The following is a 23,750-nucleotide window of genomic DNA, read 5'->3' on the forward strand; positions in this document are numbered from 1 at the left end:
GTGAGGCTTTTTACCAAACCTTGTCCAGGAAGTGGGGTGCAAGGTTTTGGGAAGTATTTTGGGGGGACAGACGCGTCCAAACAGCTCTTCCCCAGTAACCAGTAATTGTTTGGTGGTGGTAGCGGCCATTCCAAGGATAACGGGTGTAATATTTTGTACCTTGGGGAAGTTTTGACCTAAGCTGGTAAAGATAAGCTTAGGAGGTTTTTCATGCAGGTCCCCACATCTGTACCCTAGAGTTCAGAGTGGGGGAGGAACCTTGACAACATGTAATAAAGTCTATAAGGAGAAGCTGCATACCAACCAATTATATTTCTCTTTTAAATAATCAAATATAGACCATTCAGTTAACCCACAGGCATAGTTCAATTCTGTGTTTGCTCTGAGAGCTCAGTGCTGCTGTGAATTGGCAAAGCTTTCTGTGTGATGACATGTAAATGAAAGGACTTTTTTCCCCCTAAGTTTAGTTCGTACTATACTTCCCCAATCTGAGTAAGCTATTTCCTCCCTACATTTTCCACAGATCTCCCATTAATAGAACAGCAGCACATGTACCTTTGTATTTACAATACACAATCTTTACTAACTGTACAATATTGACCAATTAAATCTTTTTAAAGCTACAAAGTAGGACTGTTTAGCAACCACAGGAACTCCTTTTACATTTAACTTTCACTCTTTACCACACTAAAGCCAACAACATATTCCTAAAAGTACATTATTTATAGTGAGTTCTATAGAAATTAAAACCTACCTTTCTGTGCCTGCTTTCTGCAGCAGCTAGTTGAGAGAGCATTCTTTCCTGCATATTTTTGCAATGTTTCATCACTACTTTAAGGATAGACAAAGGATTGGAGCAAACTGGTTGCTTTTCGCCATGATTTCCCACCTTCAGCATCTCAAAATCTCTCTGCAGAGCCATTAACGGGTCACTGATGTTGTATTTTCCATAGCGTTCTTCAATGAAAGTGTTTCTGTGCTGGGCCTGAAATATATAAATATGTATTTCAATTTATTAAAAGGTGGTAACTGAAGAATCATACAGAAATGATTTGTCAGTTTCCAGATAGAACAAATATCCCATCATATTTTATCTCTGAGACGCAGATGTCCCTGCTGCATGGCAGCAAGATGTGATACAGACCTAGTTATCCGCTGGAGGGATAAAAGTATCTAGCATTGCACGTTTTTTCCTGATGAAAGGTGCTGGTTTAACAGAGACTAAAGAGCTCTACTAATCCATAGGACAGATAGACTAGAAGCTGGGGCAAGCAATACAGCAAGCTTCTTCACAATGACCGCACACCGACATCTAAATGGGCGATTAGTGCAGCCTCCATGGCCCATTTAGTCCTTGCCATCTCTGCTGATGCTGATAACAAGGGGGCCCATACAGGTCATGGTTTTTGTGGCGAATGACTAGTCCTTTGAGACCTGGACATAGTCGAAATAACTTATTTCACAACCCATGAAAAGCTATCAAATGGCCACAGCGCACACGGTCAATGCTTAAACAACTTTACATCCTTATGCAGCTGGTAGACCTGGGTCAAAAAATCCTCCCCCAAAACAGTGAAATGTCATGAGGGTTTTTTTTTTAATTTTTAATTGTTGCTTGAAATTGCATCAGAATTTTTTGATTTTTTTTTTAAACCAACCCCAAGCACAGCACAATATTTTATTGAAAAATTTAGGTTCCCCCCCACCGTCAAAACACAAAAATTTATCTGAAAGTTTCAACCCGTTCTAGAACCTGGGTTGGATTTACACCTACAGTATAGAAGAGACGCCAGTGTCCCAGGGCTAGACAGCATCCAGCACATCCTCTTCTAACTGATGCCTTGTCTACACTGGCACTTTACAGCGCTGCAACTTTCTCGCTCAGGGGTGCGAAAAGCCACCCCTCCGAGCGCTGCAAAGCGCAGCGTAGACAGTGCCCCAGCGCTGGAGCCACTGCCCTTGTGGGAGAGCCCTCTCCCCGCGCTGGTGCCAGGCAGGTGCCACAGCAGCGCTTCAACATGGCTAATGAAGACATGCCCTGAATGAGGAGCCATCAGTTCTTTAACAGGAATTTTACATAAAGGGGACCACCTGCTCGTCACTAAGTGTGGTGAGGACCAGTATATGCCATCCATCATGGTATAGTTTGAAGTTAATACAGAGCAGGAATGGGGTGAGGAGTCTTTTAGGGGGGTTTTTTTGTTTGTTTTCTTTTTGAGTGCTGCGTGGCTTACATGAAGTGTAGATTTATGAAGACGTTTATTTTACCAATTACCATGCCTAGCAAATCATTTTAAAAGATCAAAACTGACCTCTACCACAAGATATAGGAAGAAAAGCTAGTTTCACAAGATACATGGCAACGTGGTACCAGGGGTGGGGGGAGAGGGGAGGCGGCATGGGGATAGGGTCTGAAAGTACAAATTAAGCACAAAACTCTGTCACACTGCAAACCGTATGTAAGTGAGCCAAAGTGCAGACCCAAAAGCATGAAATTTCCATCTCTATTTTCCTTCCTGCTAGAATCATTTCAGTTGAAACTATTGATTTCCATTTTTGCTTTCCCCAACAGGAAGCTACATGCAAGAAAAGGAAATCCAGCTCCAAATGCCCATGTCTTTTGACTGTACTTAATTAAAATGCCAAAGAAACAAGAAGATGATCAATAAAAGGATTCTTTTCAACTGAAGTACCAAGGACCTCCTCTCCCCAAAATGACCCCCAAAGTTTACTCATGTTAACTGAAACCAGATTGAAGTCAAAGCTGCTTGTTTTGTTAAATTCACTGAACCACGTGGGTGGAACAGGAGATCAGGAATCTGAACTCTTAGGTTCCATTCCTGGCTCTGCCACTGAAGTGCTGTGTAACTTTGAACAAGTCTCTTCACCTCACTGTGTCTTAGCGTCCCCTCATATACAAAATAAGGTTTGTCTCCTAAGTTTATCCAAGTGAGAGTGTGTTCCACCAGTGACAAAGAATAAAAAGTGGGACAACTGCAGACTTTGAAACCTACCCTGACAAAGAGGGGCAGAGGTTTCACTAGCATTCATAAAGTCTCAAAAGTCCTCAGATGCAAGGTATCAGAGGTGCTGAAAAGAAACTATTGCTTTATCACTTCCAGAATGCAACCACTGGCAAGGAAAGATGTGCCCTTTTCTAACATTCATGTACTATACTGATACTCCGAACCCTTCCCCTGCTCCATGGGGAAAGGATGCAAAAAGGAAAGGTTTCATAGCCTGAGTTTCAACAAATGTGCATGCTTTCCTGTCCCTACGATGTGTTATATATATATATGGGAAAAAAGTGAAGTATATCCAAGCACAGATTCAGAGAACACAAAAGCTCTCTACATAGAGGAAATTCCACTTCACCAATTATGTCATGTTTTGACTCATAATCAACACCATTTGCTCACTCTGGGTCAGAGATACCGAAAGAATCACTATTCCAAGAAACACAGAGCTCAGTGGAGAAAATGTAAACAAGGAGGCCTTTTATGAACAGTTTCTGCATCCGAGGACAAAGGAAGGAAATATTTTTTTCAACTTTGTAGCAAACTCTGGTGGCCATGCATTTGCTTAACTACCAAAGTTCAAGCACCAGCTTGAAAAGGTTGCATTTTACAGACAGCATTTGGACAACTGACATATTGAAGATTTATCCATCTGAGGGCTGAAGTGTGTAGGAACATTAATCTCAAAGATGGCAACTTCTTTATACACAAAAATTACCCAGTAAAAGGAGTCAGTAAGCATCATTATGTTACTGTTTATAACTTAAAAGCGTCTGATTTTAAGCTCTGATAACAACAAAGATCCAATAGGTCTTCCAGTGTCTCTTGAAGGCGCTTACAAGGTCATTACAAGTAACTCAATGTCTCGCTTAATTAGATTTTTCAAAGGTTCTTAAATCTAAAAGAAGGCTTTTAATTCAGTAAATGTCCTCACAAGCATTTCCTCTACCACAACAAAGATTTAGAAGAGCTTGTTCAGTGGGACTAACTAGCCACTTGGCTCAGTGCTCTGAACTCATCCTCTGTTAAACTCCCAACCTCCTATACACAAACCACAAATACCTTTCACAGCTGCTGTCTGCACTGTACTGGAATGAGCACATTAGCTAAACACCACTAAAAAGTATCAGAGCCACTACACAATACATACAGCACACTACAGAAACTCAGTAATTGGTGTGTAGATAAGTAGAGCCAGCAAGCCCCAAGTCTCTGGTGTCCCGTAACCTCTTAAAAGGAAAGACAGTAAATACTCAGTCTCCCTGACAGAGAGATTTAATAATTTAGTGATGTTTCACTGGAAGAGCAATTTTGTGCATCCTCCTGGCTGTAATATCATAATGACATTCACACTAGGCATTACAGAATTTCACTCCAACAATAACCTATAAATCTATATAGCTGGTGAGCAAACAAGTGAAATTCTTTCACCCAGGTACAGACTAAACGAAACAAAGCATCACAAACAGCTAATCATCCAACACTCATTTCTTTCAATGACAGACAAGAATTAAAAAACCCAGCACACTTGGTATCCTATAAAAAGTAAAATTTCGAACCAACCGTTGCACTACAGAATGTGTTTGTTGGGCACCTGTCAAACAATGTTGCCTCTTCCCACTGCTTTGAACATTTACTAAAAAAGTTCAGAAGAAAATAAATAACACACAAGGAACAAGATTAAAAAAATTAAAAGTTACATATACACAAACACCTTCCTCCTCTGTTAAGAATTAGAATCAAAGGCACATGGTTTCAATTGCAGAATAAAAGAAAAGGTGTGTGTGATGGTGGTAAGGGAAGAACACCCAGAGCTGAGCTTTTCAAAAGCACTCCTTGGCCTAACTTTGCTCTGACTGAAGCCCATGGGAGTTTCACCATTGACTTCAACAGTAAACAGGCCAATGTTGAGCATTTTTGAAAATCTCACCCCAAATGCTCCCATCTCAAAGTACAATGCTATGATGTAAGTGATTAAAAACACAAATCTGGCATTCAGTGTAGCAAACATACCAATCAGAGGAGATGCCTTAGGGGTATCAGTTTCAGACTGGATACATTTAGACTAGTGTTTCTCAGGGACTGGTCCATGGACTGGCGCCATCCCTGAGATCGTCCTGACACAGGTTAGGAAGGCAGCAAGCTGGTCCGTGGTATCAAAAAGGTTGAGAGACACTGATCTAGACTCCCTAGAACCACAGGTATTAACCCTGAATCAGGGATAACTCAGCCCTTCATCCTGCCAAAGTTAGTAGAGTATCATGCATTTTCCTGGGTATAGGGCTGTTAAGCATACCTTTAAACAAAAAAATCTTGCCCGTTTTTTGCAAATAGTTAAAAAGTCATATGAGCAATTTTAAGAGTAAGGGTCTGCCCCGGTGCACTTGGCCAAAATTTTCCCTCCCCAGAGGATTCTGCAGTGTGTTGAGAGCTTGTTGGTTGCTGTCCACCATCCCAGAAGTGATTGAATTTCACTGGTACTGTTCTGTACATCGTTTGCAAAGAACTGTGGGATCCACAAAGAGAAGTCACTACATAAAAATAAGATTGTTACAGTTTTCTAGACTCAGGGAGAGCATGCATAACATATGGCTTTGCCACTTGAGAGATGAGGCCTAACACTGCCTTCTGTGTATTAGTGTGTTTTATAATTTTATACATAAGCATGCACACATCTGGGTATCTTTATGAACATAAACACATAAGTAAGCCATACCAAATTAAATACGGTAGCCTTTTCAGAATTAATAGAGTTCTTAACACTCATTCCACACAGCAATGACTCTGTTGATCCTGTTAAATGACATACAGCTGCTGGAGGATAGGGAAAAACAAGATACCTACACAGAATACAGAATGAAACGTCACCCTAACAATCTATTGTTTCAGCCCTTTCACTTACTAAAGAGAAGTAAGACATGACTAGTAAGTGGCACAGAATAACTATTTTCAGGACATATTTTAGGTAGAAAAGTTAGGGTTGGTTAAAAACAAAGGGAGCGAGACTTTCAAAACTCAATATGGATAACATTTCCATGAGTTTCAGAGTAGCAGCCATGTTAGTCTGTATTCGCACAGAGAAAAGGAGTACTTGTGGCACCTTAAAGACTAACAAATATAAGTGAGCTGTAGCTCACGAAAGCTTATGCTCAAATAAATTTGTTAGTCTCTAAGGTGCCACAAGTACTCCTTTTCTATCTTGTAGCTGCAATCAATAGCATTATGTCCTGTCCCCACCATCCCTCTCTTTCTCCCCCCCACCACATATACACAATAAATACTCCACTCTGTTTATAAACGTTCAAAAGTGTATATACTTTTTGTATCCAAATATGTATGATCAGAGCTTAAGAGACTGCTGTGAGGAAGAGGAAGGAAAAGGGAGTGCTGTCTTGGATAAATACGCTGCCAGTGGTTTAAATGAATCACAGGAAAAAACTAATGGATTGATTTTTTTAATAGATAAAGGGGAAAAATCCTCAATTGTTTCTGAAGCAATACAAAACATGAGCAAACCAAATCCAACTACAGTTGTGTGGGAACATTTAAATGATCCAAGGACTGGAAAGCCTTTCAATAAATTAAAAAAAGTGTAAGTCCAGCTGGCCCAGTTGCTTTGATGGACAAGCTGTTTTCTCTTTTTAAATTGAATCCAACCCTGTAGTGGTTACACACTACCACAACAGAAACTCAGAAATAAATTCCAGCTTCAAAATGGTATTAGCACTTCTAATATTATCAGCACTTCTGAAAAAATTTACTCCTAGCTCATTTCTCTCCGGGAAAAGCTTTCCAGAAAGTTTTGATCTGGCTCCATAAGGCATTAAGAAGGGTCCCTCCCTCCTCTGTCAGTGTAACTTAACACCCAGTCCACTTATGTGGAAACAACCAAAATCAAAAACCAAAACACACACACATGGTGTGTTCTTTATATATGATTTTTGTGAGGCCTGAAACTATCCACAAAGCCACATTTCTCTCCTGCTTTCAGGCATCATATTGTACACTTTGTTGAATCAACTAGGGTGGTTTATTTCCTGTGTGGGAAAGAACAAGAAGTTCCTCCTTGTTACTTTGTGAGCCATTAATGATTTTCCTGAACTGAAATAACCAAATGAAACTAAGCTACATTTCAACAGTTCTCTCAAATCTAACTATCCTCATACAAATAAATACAAGTCAGCTGAGCATAAATATTTAACCATATATATCTAGACAACACAAAAACCATAACTAAATATACCATACCTCGAAAGATACAACACCCACCCACTCTCAAGAAATATACAATACATTTATGAGTTTACAAAACATGTCAATTGTTTCAGAAGGATGCACTAGCAAATAGAAAGTCTGTAGAGAAATTATTCTAACTACTACTACTTGCAGTCTGTTGCACAGGTGACACCACTGGAGACGTGGCTGAACAGATAAATCTTGCACTGAAAATTTTCAACCGAGTCCCTCTGAAATGAAACTGTGATGCAGGCTATGTGCATTAAATGACATAAAGCTGAGAGTTATCTGGTGGCTTAGGCCACTGAATCCATCTGGTCTTCTAGTTTAAGGGCACAGCCATTCACCTGGACAACTGAATATAATGTACTTACTTCCCAGTGACTGTCTCCTTTCAGTGTGGAAGTTGTTACTGGGGTTTGCATATTTATGTTAAATCAATATGCAAACTCAAAAAATAACTTAGTCGGCTGTCCAAGCTATTCAACTATTCTTAGAGGAAATACAAGATTCCTAGGTAGAAGAGGAGAAAATATTTGAAGTAGCACAACAAAATTCAGCTAACTGGAAGACTAACAGCTACTCAAAAATAATATCTCAGATTCTGTTAATGAAGATGTTGACGCACACTGGGTGCTGCGGTAACTGGCTGGCTTTGTCCAGTTTGAAGTAGGGTAACTGACCACTGCTAGTCTATTCTGAAAAAGGATCATTCTGGTTTTATGGAGCAGAAGCAATATTTGGAACAGTTACGAGATGTTTAGTGTGGAGATAAGCAAACTGATGGCTCCACTCTGCTAGGAAAACTCTATTGTTTTATCTGGGGATTTCCAGGCTACTCAGGGCCGAATGTTTCCCACACAATATCCTTTGGGTTTCTTTCTTAATGTTCTTTTTACTGAAGATCTGGCTGAGACAGAACATTGCATCATGGCCTCTCAACCCTCCTCAACTTCCTTTACTGAACCACAAGGTATATATTAGTGGGAATTCCCAACACAACCATTATTGTTTGAACAGAAAAAGGGGAATGTATATATAGCAGTTAGATTTTAGTTATTTTCACATTAGGGAAAACAGGAATAAGTTTTTTAAACTGTTTTAATTTCATTGTATTAATCTGGACCTACAATTCCCCAGCAGTTTAATCTGTCCTGCAGTTCCTCCTTTAGATATGGAGAATGGCATATTCTTTAAATAGCTTCCCCTGCATTCTTGAACTTCCTTATTACTTCTTTCCCCAGAGACAGATGTTAGAAAATAAAGATAAGCTGAGGTCACAGTAATCGGGGTGGGGATTACTGACTTTGCACTACGCTTCCAGGAAGAAATACCATAAAGAATCAACTCCCTATCATTAGTCCCACAGCAACTCTGTATCTAAATACTGAACATGATTTGGACCAAAATGTGGTTACTGGTAGATATTTTAAGACAGATCCAAAATAACAAGGCTTTTACATATTGATGTATTTGGCTAGTCAGTAAATATTGAACCAACATAATAGCATTATCGATATTAAATGAAAAAGCCAGCGAGTTAAGGTAGCTCAGACTTTGCTCACATAAAGGTTATGTTGCAGTTTGCAAGAAACCTAAGGGATGCTCCAAATGTACATGAAACGGAACAGACTACAGCTTCTCTTGTGTGTAAAACTGAAGTGTAGCCTAGAGACTACAAATCCCAGCATGATCCTGGCCTTCCAACTGATCAAGATGGATCACAGTAGGCTTGGACTCCCTAAACTGAAGATGAGGGCCCTCAGGGGCTGAACTGGGCTCACAAGCTTCACTTTGGCCATCTCTATATTAATGAAAACAGAATGTGAAGTTGAGACTATCACACAAAAAATATATTCAAGTAATAACACAGAGGGGAGAAAATAGTCACCTAATCGTATTTGTTGCGCAGAAGTTGCCCAGTTACTGGACAGGTGGGGGACAGCACATTTTATCATGATTTACTGGGGAGCAGGGTCAACTTCTTAACTGAAACATTAGTGAAAGTGAAAGTTTCCTAAATATATACAGAAAAAGCTGCATCAAATATTGTAATTAAAGAGGACAGAGTACAGCAGAAGCCTGCTAAATCCAAGCACTTTATAATCGGCATAAAAAAGAAACAATATCAGTTGTCTTGCCCTTCTCTCAAAGATTTAGTAGCTGCTGTAGCGAGGCCTTATGGTACTGAACAGAAAACTAGGAACTATAACTCAATTGACAACTGAACAGTTTGTTTTGGAATGCATTATCCTCACTTTATTGTTTATTGTTTGTTCATCTGTTTGTTCACTTGCAAAATTCAGTAATTCAGAGTCTCCCAGTCATTAATGCTAATTAGCCAGGTTCTACTCTGCTATGAAAGAGCTTCAGCCTCAAGCAAGAACAAGCCTGAAAGCGGCTTCCTGTTTTCTGATCTAAAAGCAACCAAAACTTCAGTTTTAATGAATGGAGAATTCTGTTCTCAAAAAAGAGAAAGGGAACAAAGCACTCTATAAATGTTAAGAATGATTGATCTAGTTTATTTTAATGGATTCCTTTCACTCATATGATTTGTTGGATCTGAGAAGGATAATTTGGGGCCCACTCATGCAGTCCTTTCTACATGACAGTCTTGCACAAGTAAGGACCACAGAAATGGGCCCTTAATGTTTAAATTGTCTCAAGTGATTCTAAACATTTCTCATCTCCAAAATAGCTGCAACCTTGTTGTGTGCTTTAAATATAATCAGGTGGAAGAGGGAGCAGAGCGTCCTGGAAATGAAATTAAGATATGAAGGTGAGATGGATTGGTTAACTTTGAGAAGGACTTTTGAGAAGCGGTTTGTAGAGTGAATAGGAGGGGGACAGCTTGGAAACTGGGATGCGTGCAGCCACAAGTGGGAAAGGGGGTGAGTGTCTTACTGAAGCCCTCAGTGAATACTATTGATAAAAAATAATTTGTTAGTTTAGCCCTTTCTAACTGATATGTTCCGATTGGAGTCAACTTCAAATCGCTGTATTATTTGTATTAAGTCAGGACCGGGGTCCCATAGTGAGACATAGGAAGACAGAGTCCCTGCCACCAAGAGATTACAGTCTAATTTGGAACAAGATGCAACAAGCGAGATTAAGGAATAATATGGAGGGAAGAGGCAGATGGCGAAAGCAAAGGCAAGAGTGATAGTAATAAAGTCACACTAGCTCACCTAACTGGCATGCATAAATTGACTGTTCTGACTCATTTGAATATATTTAAAATAGGATCATCTCATCCTAATCAGCATTCAATTTAGTCCTGGCTGTTTTCTTGCAAGAGTTCTAGCAGAAAGTGATCCTTAGAAAAGGAAGGTGGTAGCCTCTTGAACTAGTTCGGTGAGACTCCCCACATGTAGAGAGCAAGATGGAAGAACGTGCAAAAGCACATTTGGGAGATGTGCAGAGGGACAAAGGTAAGTAGGAACTTCAAGATAAGGCCATTGAGGAGAAACTAAATGAATTCTTTGCATCGGTCTTCACAGCTGAGGATGTGAGGGAGATTCCCAAACCTGAGCCATTCTTTTTAGGTCACAAATCTGAGGGACTGTCCTAGATTGAGGTATCATTAGATTTTTGGAACAAATTGATAAACAGTAATAAGTCACCAGGACCATATGGTATTCACCCAAGAGTTCTGAAGGAACTGAAAAGTGAAATTGCAGAACTACTAACTGTGGTTTGTAACCTATCATTTAAATCAGCTTCTGTATCAAATGATTGGAGGATAGCTAATGTGACACCAATTTTTAAAAAGGGCTCCAGAGGCGATCCCAGCAATTACAGGCAGGTAAGCCTGACTTCAGTCAGACACACAGATAAACATAATTTGTTGGGGACGAGTCAACATGTTTTTTGTAAAGGGAAATCATGCCTCACCAATCTACTAAAATTCTTTGAGGGGTCAACAAGCATGTGGACAAGGGGGATCCAATGGATATAGCGTACTCAGATTTTCAGAAAGCCTTTGACAAGGTCCCTCACCAAAGGCTCTTAAGCTAAGCTAAGCAAAGCAAAGCTGTCATGGGATAAGAGGAAAGGTCTTCTCATGGATTGGTAACTGGTTAAAAGATAGGAAACCAAGGGTAGGAATAAATTATCAGTTTTCAGAATGGAGAGAGGTAAACAGTGGTGTCCCCCAGGGGTTTGTACTGGGACCAGTTCTATTCAACATATTAATAACTGATCTGGAAAAAGGGATAAACAATGAGGAGGCAAAATTTGTAGGTGATACAAAACTACTTAAGATAGTTAAGTCTCAAGCAGAATGTGAAGAGCTACAAAATGATCTCACAAAACTGGGTGACTGGGCAACAAAATGGCAGATGAAATTCAATGTTGATAAATGCACAGTAATGCACATTGAAAAACATAATCCCAACTATACATGTAAAATGATGGAGTCTAAATTAGCGGTTACCACTCGAGAAAGAGACCTCAAAAAAGATATTTTGGAATTGGAAAAGATTCAGAAAAGGGCAACAAAAATGATTAGGGGTATGGAATGGCTGCCATATAAGGAGAGATTAATAAGACTTGGACTTTTCAGCTTGGAAAAGAGACGACTAAGGGGGGGAAGATATGATACAGGTTTATAAAATAATGACTGGTGTGGAGAAAGTAAATAAGGAAGTTTTATTTAGTCTTACTCATAACACAAGAACTAGGGGTCACCAAATGAAATTAATAGGCAGCAGGTTTAAAGCAAACAAAAGCAAGTATTTTTTCACACAATGCAGAGTCAACCTGTGGAACTCCTTGCCAGAGGATGTTGTGAAGGCCAAGACTATAACAGGGTTCAAAAAAGAACTAGATAAACTGGAGGATACGTCCATCAATGGCTATTAGTCAGGATGGGCAGGGATGGTGTCACTAGCCTCTGTTTGCCAGAAGCTGGGAACGGGTGACAGGGGATGGGTCACTTGATCATTACCTGTTCTGTTCATTCCCTCTGGGGCACCTGGCATTGGCCACTGTCAGAAGACAGGATACTGGGCTAGATGGACCTTTGGCCTGACCCAGTATGGACGTTCTTATGTTCTTAGGGCAAGGAGCTTGAATCTGATAGGGTGAGAAACAGGGAGCCAATACAAAGAAACAAAAAAGGGCATGATATGGTCAGAGTGACAGGGAAGGAAGGCTTTTTTAGTGGCTGCAATGTATACAGGTGTGTTTGTGTATTCTTTCCGTACAAAGGGGCAGCTTTTAATTTTTTTAATTAGTCTGCCTGGGTGCGTCATTTTTGTTACCCCTTAGAGGACTGCAGTGATATTTTAACAGAAGGCACATAAACATCCTCTGGTGCGTGCTCCTTGTTGCAATATAAATAAAAAATTATTATGCCATATAACTCCAGAGATTTCAAGAGTTTATTGAATCAGATGTAGAACTTGTACATCCTACCATGTGCTAGTCTAATGCAATCCTCCTCATCTTGCTGAATAACCATCACATGATTTGAGCAAGCTTCAGGATTTTTTGCTAGATGTTAACATGTATTTACATAATGTAAATATTGTAGAAAAATACTATTGTTTATTAAGTTATACCTTACCTAAATATTAAAACAATCCTGATTTCTGACCTTATGGTTTGTTACACATGTATTTTAGACTGCTCTGTAGAGGAAATGAAGATACAAGTTCTCTCTGCCACTCTGTAGGCCAAATGGGTAGTACTCTGGGGGAATCACAGTGAGAACTACTTTTGAAGCAAAGTTTTTACTTCTCTTTTTCCACTAACTTCAGTTTTCTCTATACTTTTATTTTGAGGAGGGGGGAAGGTAGGAGGCTGTGAATCACATTACAATTGATCCTTTACTAGAGCTAGGAGAGTAATTAATTTGATTACTTAGCCACTTTAATTTAGGTGATCGCCATGAGCAGACCATAATTTCATCTAATTTGTTAATTATTCAAATGTACTTGTGAAATTCTTTTTTGGTTGGTTTTATGCTGTATGAATTGGTCACAAAGACTTCACTGCTGGTTAAATCTCCATTTTAATTATTGTTGCTCATGCCATTATTTCAATGTACATACATTGAAGCCATCTTACTTTGGGTCAGCCTCTCCCTTGCACCCTATCAAAAAAATTGCAGGAATGCAGATCTACACTAAAGTACAAACTAAGTGTGTTTGTAGACCATTACACAAAGCCTGTGAGAGAGTAACGGGTGTCCTGAAAAAACAAGACACTGTCTGGATGCAAGAAGAAAGTTCAATAAAGGCCTTAAGATACAAGGTTTTTTCAGCACACAGTATTTTTGTCTGCTCTGAATTGGATTGAGGCTAGAAGGGCATCTGAAAGAAGGCTAGCTAAGTCAGCACTGTAGGAAGGCAAGCAACCTGCCATTCCAGTTTTGAGATATCTGAAATGATAACATTACAAGTAATGACAACCCAACTTGAAGTAACCTTTAATATTGAACACAGTCACATTTTACGATTTACTTCAATAACCTGCCAGTTCCATTTCCTCCTTTCTAATGTTCCAGTTTCTCTAACTTCAAAATTATTGAACAGATAAAGCACATTTCATCGAATAATAAAAAGCCTTTTCCCACCATATCTCAAACGCAGAAAGCTAATGTTTGCTCAATTTTTTAGCCACTGGAGCCATGAGATTTCACAATATGCATTACTTAGTTTATCCTTTCACCTTAACATACTGTTTGCTGCGTGTGTTTCTGAAAAGATCTTTCCAAATAGCACTATTCTCTTGGCCACACCACCACAGGTACACAGGGCTCAAAGCTGAGTAGAAACTTAGCATTTTCGTTGCTTTGGGGGGGGGGGGGGGGGGGACCTGAATTCTCCTATTACACCAAGGTATATCCCCTTGTACTACCCCAAACAATTACTTCTCTCCTTCCTTGGTGTTTTCCCTCTTCAAATATCTTTAGCCAGATGGCTTGAATAAGATGGCCGCCCCAAACAGGGAGTTTAAGGAGAATTTTCTACACTTGGTAACTGCTTCAGGTCACAGTATCTTTGTGAAAAATTAAATCCCCCAGGGAATAAAATGGGTGTTGAAGTGGAAGTTCCCTCACAAAGAGAGAGTGATCTTTTTGTACATGGGAAAACTCCTCCAAACAATCCCAGAGATTTACACCTGCACAACTGAGGAGGAGAAAAAATAATGAAGACAAAAACCATGATGTGTCAGCTACAGAATAATCATCACTGACAGCAAGATCAGGTTGTGCAAAACTAATGAGGTGATGGCCTGACATACAAGGCAGATCCCAAATCTTGAACCAAGCCAGATCTTATTTCAAACCAAAGGATCCGGTGAATGGAGTCGAATAGGCAGCTTTCTTTTGTATACAAATTTAAATCCAATTTCCAGTCATCTAATGGAATACAGAGTGGACTGCAACGTTGCTAGCTTCCTCTCACTTCATTCATGCTGCCCAGTGCTGAAGCCTGGAAAGATAACACTTACCTAAACACAACATGTGCAGACTAAACACAACACTTATACTTGATAGCATCCGGCACTTTCTTATCAAAATGCTTTCTTAATTATAGCTGTGGTTTCTCTGGGTGTTCTCCCTATTTGGGGGAAGAGCTTTACACAAGACAAAAGCTGCTTGCAGTAAATAAAACTAGACTAGTGCAACAAAAGCAATCTTTTATGAAAACATGTGTAATAACTACCTAAACATCTGTTACCAATAGAAACAGAAGACGTTATAATGCACAGCATAGCAAGAATAGGCTGTAAAACCAACCATTCATGGGGTTCTCTCTTTGAAGCATATTGGTAACCTTCAAAAGCGGACAGAGCTACAGTTAGTTGGCTTTGTCATTTAGTTTTGGATGTTTTAGAATGGATCAAATGCAGAGGAACTGAAGGTAAAGCTTTCAAGGTACTACACATGGAACCTGCTTTTATTTGCCAGCAAACATGCAGAGTCCATGTGTCATAAATATAAAGGGAAGGGTAAACCCCTTTGAAATCCCTCCTGGCCAGGGGAAAGCTCCTCTCACCTGTAAAGGGTTAAGAAGCTAAAGGTAACCTCGCTGGCACCTGACCAAAATGACCAATGAGGAGACAAGATACTTTCAAAAGCTGGGAGGAGGGAGAGAAACAAAGGGTCTGTGTCTGTCTATATGCTGCTTTTGCCAGGGACAGAACAGGAATGGAGTCTTAGAACTTTTAGTAAGTAATCTAGCTAGGCATGTGTTAGATTATGATTTCTTTAAATGGCTGAGAAAAGAATTGTGCTGAATAGAATAACTATTTCTGTCTATGTATCTTTTTTGTAACTTAAGGTTTTGCCTAGAGGGGTTCTCTATGTTTTTGAATCTAATTACCCTGTAAGATATCTACCATCCTGATTTTACAGGGGGGATTTCTTTATTTCTATTTACTTCTATTTTTTAATAAAAGTCTTCTTGTAAAAACTGAATGCTTTTTCATTGTTCTCAGATCCAAGGGTTTGGGTCTGTGGTCACCTATGCAAATTGGTGAGGCTTTCTATCCAACATTTCCCAGGAAAGGGGGGGTGCAAGTGTTGGGAGGATTGTTCATTGTTCTTAAGATCCAAGGGTCTGGGTCTGTAGTCACCTAGGCAAATTGGTGAGGCTTTTTACCAAACCTTGTCCAGGAAGTGGGGTGCAAGGTTTTGGGAAGTATTTTGGGGGGAAAGACACGTCCAAACAGCTCTTCCCCAGTAACCAGTATTAGTTTGGTGGTGGTAGCGGCCAGTCCAAGGATAACGGGTGTAATATTTTGTACCTTGGGGAAGTTTTGACCTAAGCTGGTAAAGATAAGCTTAGGAGGTTTTTCATGCAGGTCCCCACATCTGTACCCTAGAGTTCAGAGTGGGGGAGGAACCTTGACACCATGTTAAGCTGCAGGGCTGTCCCATTGGTATCCACTGTAAACCTCCTCCTAATGTGTGATGCAAGAGAACTATTGTGTGACTATAATACTATACAGACTTTTAATAATGGTATCTAGGCATTATAGTGGTTAGTTCCTTAAAAATACATATAAACATATACAAGCCCATACGATGAAAAATAAAAGGGAAAAGAAATGGGGAAGCAGCATAAAAGGGTGGAAGTTAACAAAGGGAGAACAGAACACGGACATTGTGAGACTGCAACATATCACATTATCTTTGAAAATTCGTGTCGATCGGGGGAGGTCCCAGATGACTCGAAAACAGCAAATATAGTGCCCATCTTTTAAAAAAAAGGGAAGAAGGAGAATCCAGGGAACTACAGACTGGTCAGCCTCACCTCCGTCCCTGGAAAAATCATGGAGCAGATCCTCAAGGAATCCATTTTGAAGAACTTGGAGGAGAGCAAGGCGATCAGGAACAGTCAACATGGATTCACCAAGGGCAAGTCATGCCTGACCAACCCGACTGCCTTCTATGATGAGATAACTAGCTCTGTGGATATGGGGAAAGCGATGAACGTGATATATCTTGAGTTTAGCAAAGCTTTTGATACGGTCTCCCACAGTATTCTTGCCAGCAAGTTAAAAAAGTATGGATTGGATGAATAGACTATAAGGTGAATAGAATGCTGGGGGAGCTCTAGATTGGATACCGGAGAAAACTATTTCACTAAGAGGGTGGTGAAGTACTGGAATGGGTTACCTTGGGAGATGGTGGAATCTCCATCCTTAGAGGCTTTTTAAGGTCCAGCATGACAAAGACCTGGCTAGGATGATTTAGTTGGGATTGGTCCTGCTTTGTGCAGGGGGTTGGACTAGATGACCTCCTGAGGTCTCTTCCAACCCTAATCCTTCTATGAACACCAAGAGTCAATGTCAGAACTGTTGCATGGAATTTTGCAGTTACCATAGAACACACAGCATGCGGAGAAGCAACCCAGAGCAGCTTTTTACACATACAAGTCAACGGAGGACAGCATTTTGCAATAAAATTGTGTTCAGACAGCAGGCCCACATGACTATCTATCCCACCTTTAGATTTGAGATAGATGTGGTTAATCTTTGCCACCCAGCCAGAAAGAGATAAACCACTTGCACTAGCTACAAGATACATACATACAAAGTACAGACCGTGCAAAATGACTGTAATTGGAATTTTAGCATGACCCAGGACAGGAATTACGAACCTAGCTATAAATTCTGTGTCACTGTACACAAGTTACCAGATAGTCAACCCTCACAAAACTTCTCTAATTTTTTCCCCACAATACTTTTGCCTCATTATTCCCACACACCCACTCTCCCATTTAATATTCCCTCTCAGAAGGCACCTTAGTGAAGAGCTGCATTTGAAAACATTCCCTGAAGAACAACAGATCAAGATTGCCAGATAAAATGGAGGAGTCAGCGCCACAGCTAAGAACACCTCATCAAGAACACACTGTTCTCTGCTCTCTCTCATTTAAACCCGAATGCCTTGGATAATTGTAGCTCCCCTGATACACAGAGAAAGGAAATTTCAGTTATATCGGGTAAACAACATGTCAAAATCAGCACCTTCAATCACTGCCCAGAGACAAACAGAAAACCAGTGCAAATAATGAAGAACAGACATAATGTGATCCCTACAAGGGCCAGCTGAAGTTTGACTGGTCTTAAGGTATGGTTTCCTCAACACATGTCGAGTGCATTGCAGCTGACAAACTACAAGGGGATAAAGGCATAGATAAGGATGACAAGGTCCTGCATCTGAAAGAAAGGGATGCAATTTTCTAGCCAATTGCAGATGGAGAAAACACTACTACCGGTATAGGCCATCCAGATGCTTCTAGAGAGATATCAGGACTTCAGTCCGTGACAGAGTAACAAGAGATGAATCAATTACCCCACCGAAGGGGCAGATGCAGTTTTGCAATTTCATCTGGTGGCCTGCCTCTCTCCAGGAGCATTAATTCCATCTTGTCAGAGTTGAGTTTCAGCTAGTCAGCGTGGATGCAAGCCCCAACATCAGCTACACATTTCTCAACCACGCTGCCCAGCTCCAACAAAACAGCTCTGTGCATCGTTCACACAGGCAGCGAAGACTCTGGTGCTCTCTTTCTTTTCTAGCAACTTAATACACATATTACATGAAAGGAGGGTACAAGAACACCATGCGGACTATGTCTACACTGTGAGCTCTTGGAGAGAACTAGCGTGGACATAAATGCACTATAGCTACGTTAGCAATGCTAGCAGCAGCTGTGCCTCTGCGTCCACTAGCAGTGCTACCATGGGCAAACTGCTATTTATACTCCCGCTAACTTGATGAGAACCAGTGCGAATGTGTGTAAACAAGCAAAGGAATCACAACCCTCGCCTGAACTGTAGATGCAGCCTTACTATCCCATTGGGGCTATGTTATTCTTAGCGTGGAACTGGCATCTGCTTCTTAGGAAGCAGCAGAATAGTCACCCTTGCCAGAGAGATTTTGAGAGCTGATCTTCTCTGGTGCTCTGAAGAGTTTTCTTAATGAAGAAACAGGAACATATGACACATTTAATTAAAGAAGTTTAAAACTAACCCCTTTAATTCTTCCTGATAAAGAATCAGGAGCAGTTTTGTTATCAAAAAGGAAGTACTGACATTTAAAATGCTCTTTGCACTTAAACAGTGAACTGCTTGCTTTTGCAGCCAACTTTTTGATAATGAATTCCAAGATACAGATCAATATACAGCACTGACTAACACATGCCACTGAAATCCAGTCTGAATTTTTAAAAAGTAATAAATCATTGCTGCTAAACCCCACGTTGCGATACAGGCCTTTGGCAGAACCTACAGGAACATGGTAGCATTTCTGACCCAATTAACTTACTTATAACATACCTTTAAGGCGTCTATGACAAGATCTCTTGCTTCTAGTTCTCCTTCAAGAATACTAAATAGTGTCAGTAGTTCTGGTTTGCTGAGCTTTTCCAGATTCATTCTGAATACCTGAAAAACAAAAGTAATTAGAAAAGAATTAATTCACTAGATGTTGCTGTGAACAAAACCAACTGTGATATTCTAAGACCCAGGAATGCACAACCTTCATTGAACTTGGAAACTTCAGACCTTTTAGTTTTTCAAATTGCAAGCTGTATTGTCAAACAAAGGAGAAAACATACACACCAGTGTTTTCTTTATGACCTCCATAACTAGTTGCAGAAGATTGATTTTTCACCTTTTCCCAGGGGTTCACAAGCATATGCATACCCAGATGGTGTGGGCAGAAAATAAGTGCTAATGCACAATATTCACTGAGCAGCAGCCAAAATTAATAGGAGGGAGAAGTGATTTTTTTTTAAAATCATGCTACTATGGATTGTGAATCTGAACCATATAGCTGCAAATGTCCCACTAAGGACTTAATCATGGACCCATACTTCAGGCATATAACTTGTAGGTTAAAAATGGCTGCTTAAGAAAAATACCTTTGCAGTCCAAATTGATCCATCTACCATAAGATAAATATTAAGTTTATAAATTAGCATTTCAAAGCTACATTGTACCTTTTGAGCCACCCCTAATGACATCTCCTGGGGCACAGACTCAAGTCACTCCACAAGGTTAATGCCACAGAAACATACACACACGCAGAACTCTGGTTTCTGTTCTCTCTCTGGAATTTCTTCAGACCATAGCAGCTTGTGAACTACAATTTTAAGTGATACACATTAGAATGCAGATCCAATATTCTGGATACTGGATTTTAATTAAGAGCAACAATAGTCACTTCATATGTTTTAACAAGTCTATGTCTCTATAGTGCAAGCCTAAAATACTCTGCATCCAACATGTATAGGCTGTGAAAAGTCCTAAAATTACAACACATTCTTGCACATATCCTTCACTGTAAGGCAACACCAGCAGCTAAATGTGTCCAATTCAGCACAATCTTTTGCCACTCTTAACACTTGCTAAAAGTCAAAAATGTCATGGGAGGCATGAACGAATATGGTGCTCAACTGTGCTAGCAAAAGATGGATTTACCCACTGGATGATTAATTTGTAATCTTTGTTTAGATATGTGCAGCAGAATGGAATCCAGTGAAACCTATTACTCTAAAGTCACTACTACTTTGCATAATTGTCTTGTGTAGAGCTAAGCAAATAAAGCCATGTTCAGTCTTGTTTAAGCAGACACAAGGTGGGTGAGGTAATATCTTTTTATGGACCAACTTCTGTTGATAATAGAGACAAGCTTTCAAGCTATACAGAGCTCTTCTGACCAGAAGAAGAGCTCTGTGTAGCTTGAAAGCTTGTGTCCTTCGCCAGCAGAAGTTGGTCCAATAAAAGATATTACCTCACCCACCTTGTCTCCCTAATATGCTGGGGCCAACAAAGCTACAGCATTGCAAACAAATATGGATTATTTATGCAGATGAAGTTTTCCAGCTGCTGGAAAAGGAACATTGTCTTGCTCACCCAGAAGAGTAACAACCTTAAAGTATCCTCTATACACTTTAAGAGGAATTTAAAGTAATGATCTATTCCTCCCCTCAGCATTAATCAGAGGGCACTCCATGTAGGAATTAATATTCTTGTTTCACTCAAAGTCCAGTGTGAAGTATTAAAGCAGCAAAGTTTCAGCAGAGCAGTACAGCTTTTTTATAGGGATTTTCTGGGTAGACTTACATTGGCATGTCTAGAGAGTCTTCTTAAATGAAAGCATAGCTACGGCTGTTTATGGTACTGTGGTTGTTAAAATGCAATGTAACTAGTCATTAAAGAGCTGTCAACATAGCATGTGTTCAGTACTGCGGATAAATGAATTTACTGTCTGAGGGAAAGAAGTGTGACTGTATAATAAACAGTTTGGTAAACCTCTAAATGTCTGGTTTCATGATTTCCAACAAGACCAGCCAGCCATAAGTTGGGGCCTTCAAGACAGAGGAGGAAGTAAGTGGTTCTCCAAGTAGCAGCAGCATGATGCAGTAGAAAGTTTAAATTCCCTCCTACAGGGAGGGAATTCCCTTCTGACAAGCTGCTACCCTACTTAAAAGCTGTGAATACTTCTAGGCAATTCCAACAAGATATTGAGTTCCATTTCTACACTGGACAGTGACTGAGTTAGAGACCACCTCTTAATTTAGTTATGAGTAAACAAATCAATATGAACTCTACTGCTGTGTATTAACAAACCCACTTTTGTTTGACTCACTGAAACACATGTTTTTATGTGTATTTTAAAAAAAAAAAAGGAGGCATGACCTGTTCCTAAAAAAACAAAACAAAAACAAAACAAACAAAAATTACAGCTATAGGAGAAGTCTTGAAACTGCCAAATAAGTGCCTGGAAATTCTCAACAACAAAATCCCATCTTCCCGCTTTGTTCATGCAAGTTGGTGAACTGCCCAGGATTATTTGCTTCCAGATACTACACTGATGTTAAAACGCAAACGAAAAATAGTCAAACATTTTCAAAGCTGATAAGTGATTAAAATTTGAAGTTTATATTTAATGCCACTCTCACAGCAAAGGGAAGACAACTGGATTTAAAGCAGCCTTTTTTCTTGAAGAGCAAGCAAATACAAACAATAAGGAAACTAAAGAAGAACACATTTCTTTTCAGGAGAATAATTCCCCTGAAGGGCAAAAGTTGAGGCCACTACTGTTCACAGACAAAAATTCTTTCTACTCTGGGTCATCTTTGCAGAACTGAAAGCACTGAGATAATAATCAGATTCAGAACATTTTACAGTCGCAGTTTGGCTTTAGATGCTTTGATCTCTGCTGCAAATGTTCGTTATTTCGGAAGAGGGCTTTCTGAACCGGCAAATACATTGAACATCCATGGGTTCTGGAACACAGTCCCCACATTCAAAGTTTTAATTAGAGTTTTATAAGAATTGTTGAGACTTGCCAGAAGGGTAAAGGGAAGACTTCTTTAAACAAGGGAGGACATTTAAGAAGAATTTAATTTAGCCCAGCTTTTTTAAGATGAAACACCTGAATTATTTTGGCATTTTCATTTCAAAACAGAGTTTTAAAGTCAGCACATGCAGTGTATAGTATATTACAGCATTTTAGAAAAAAAAATGCTGTATCCCAACCAATGCCTTGAAGTAAAAAAACCCAGCTATATTCAGGACAAAGGGGGGGGGGGAATCAGAGGATTGGTTGTAGTACTGAAAAACGGATTTCTTCAACGAACAATATATTTGCTCTATCTTCATTACCACTAGAGCTGGGAGACTAGTACAATTTTTCTCTAAATATCTGTTTGAATATTTAAACAAATATGCTTTGAGTTCATTCCTCTGCATATTTGTTTTCCACAAGTATTCGAAGAAATTAAATTACTTAGCAGGGATGATCACCAAAACAGTAGATTTTGAACCAACATTTGAAGGAAGCAAATTTGAAATTAATGTTATTCTCACACACTCAAGTAACAACACACCATCCACTTGAGCTGTGCATCCAAACAAACATCCCAAAATTCAAATATTGAAAAAGAGAAAACTACTTCCAAACAAGTTACAGACCAAGTTATCGTCAGGAAATTACTCAAATCATTTTGAATATACCTTTACAAAAACTAATCTGTTCCCATGCAGTTTTAATCCTTAACCAGTAACGTCTGTGGATTCCTAATGAAATTAGACTGCTTATATGCCCATTTTCAGACATTTGAGCACATTCTTGAGACTAAGTTTGGCACATGTTAGGAGACGTACTTGTTCCCTAGTCTCTTTCTAAGCTTAGTGTTACTTGGCATTGTCATCTTGCATTAAGTGGCTTCAAAAATACAAGACAGTTTTCAACCACATTTATTCCAATTGCTTCAGATAGACTTTGCTGGGAGGTCATATTCAGGTGCTATTGTCTGAGGCATACTCCACCCTATAAATCAGACACAGGAACCACTTGTAGACATGTTCTTTCTCTATGGTCTGAACGTCCGTAATACATCCAGGTTTCTTTGCATGATATTTTGCAGAGACTAAATCATTTAATGTATTCTTTCTTTAGTATAAGAGAGTTCATGGAGTTTAAAATTTAACTATAAACTTTTGCACAGGAACCTGGATGTTCCCCCACCCTAGGACAGGCTTCCAACATGTACCATTCCTTCTGCTGTATAGGCTGGCTGGCCATGAAGCCAGAATCTGGAATATTCTAGGGTCTGCCAAGCCTGGAAAAGAAATGCCTTTGACAGAAGAATCAGTAGAAACCTAAAAACTGATCTAATTTTTTTTAAAACGTTTTTTTAAAAAAAAGCAAATAAGTTCATTAGTGATCTAGTGTATTTTATCATAATATAATTAATATTTTCCCTTTCTATAGTCATCAAAGGAGCCCAGTGAATCTTGCTCATAGAAAGCCTCAGCTCATGTGTGAGGTATGCCTCACCTCCATTTTACAGAAGAGGCATCAAGTGTTTTCCCAACATCCCTCAAACAGTGGCAGAATCAGAAAGACAACCCAGAAATCCACATTCCCAGTCTTCTGCTTCAACCACCAGCCATGCAGCCTCTTGTACTCAATTTTATCTCATTGTCTACACTTAAAATTTCTACTGCTTTTCCAGTTTAGGA

The 23,750-nt window shown here is 39.6% G+C and overlaps 1 protein-coding gene and 1 long non-coding RNA gene across 5 annotated transcripts in view; one reads left to right on the plus strand and one right to left on the minus strand.

Moving 5' to 3' along the window:
* The window catches only part of LOC142069741 (uncharacterized), a 150,376-nt gene extending 146,618 nt beyond the window's left edge, over positions 1-3,758 (plus strand). For both annotated transcript variants that reach the window (XR_012665695.1, XR_012665694.1), the window contains exon 5: positions 2,573-3,758. This is a non-coding gene — a long non-coding RNA (uncharacterized LOC142069741). The remainder of the gene's footprint in view (positions 1-2,572) is intronic.
* CTTNBP2NL (CTTNBP2 N-terminal like) overlaps positions 1-23,750 on the minus strand; it is a 139,196-nt gene that overhangs the window by 14,889 nt on the left and 100,557 nt on the right. For 2 of the 3 annotated variants that reach the window (XM_048827078.2, XM_048827080.2), the window contains exons 2-3: positions 19,053-19,160; positions 755-985 (exon numbers count right to left, since the gene is read on the minus strand). In XM_048827078.2, coding sequence (XP_048683035.1) covers positions 755-985; positions 19,053-19,160 — 339 coding nt within the window. Of the gene's footprint in view, positions 1-754; positions 986-19,052; positions 19,161-19,717; positions 19,811-23,750 lie in introns of those variants that run through there. The other variant, XM_048827079.2, reaches the window with a different exon arrangement.

This window comes from Caretta caretta, chromosome 21 (genome assembly GCF_965140235.1).
Source record: "Caretta caretta isolate rCarCar2 chromosome 21, rCarCar1.hap1, whole genome shotgun sequence".
Classification (NCBI taxonomy): Eukaryota; Metazoa; Chordata; order Testudines; family Cheloniidae; genus Caretta; species Caretta caretta.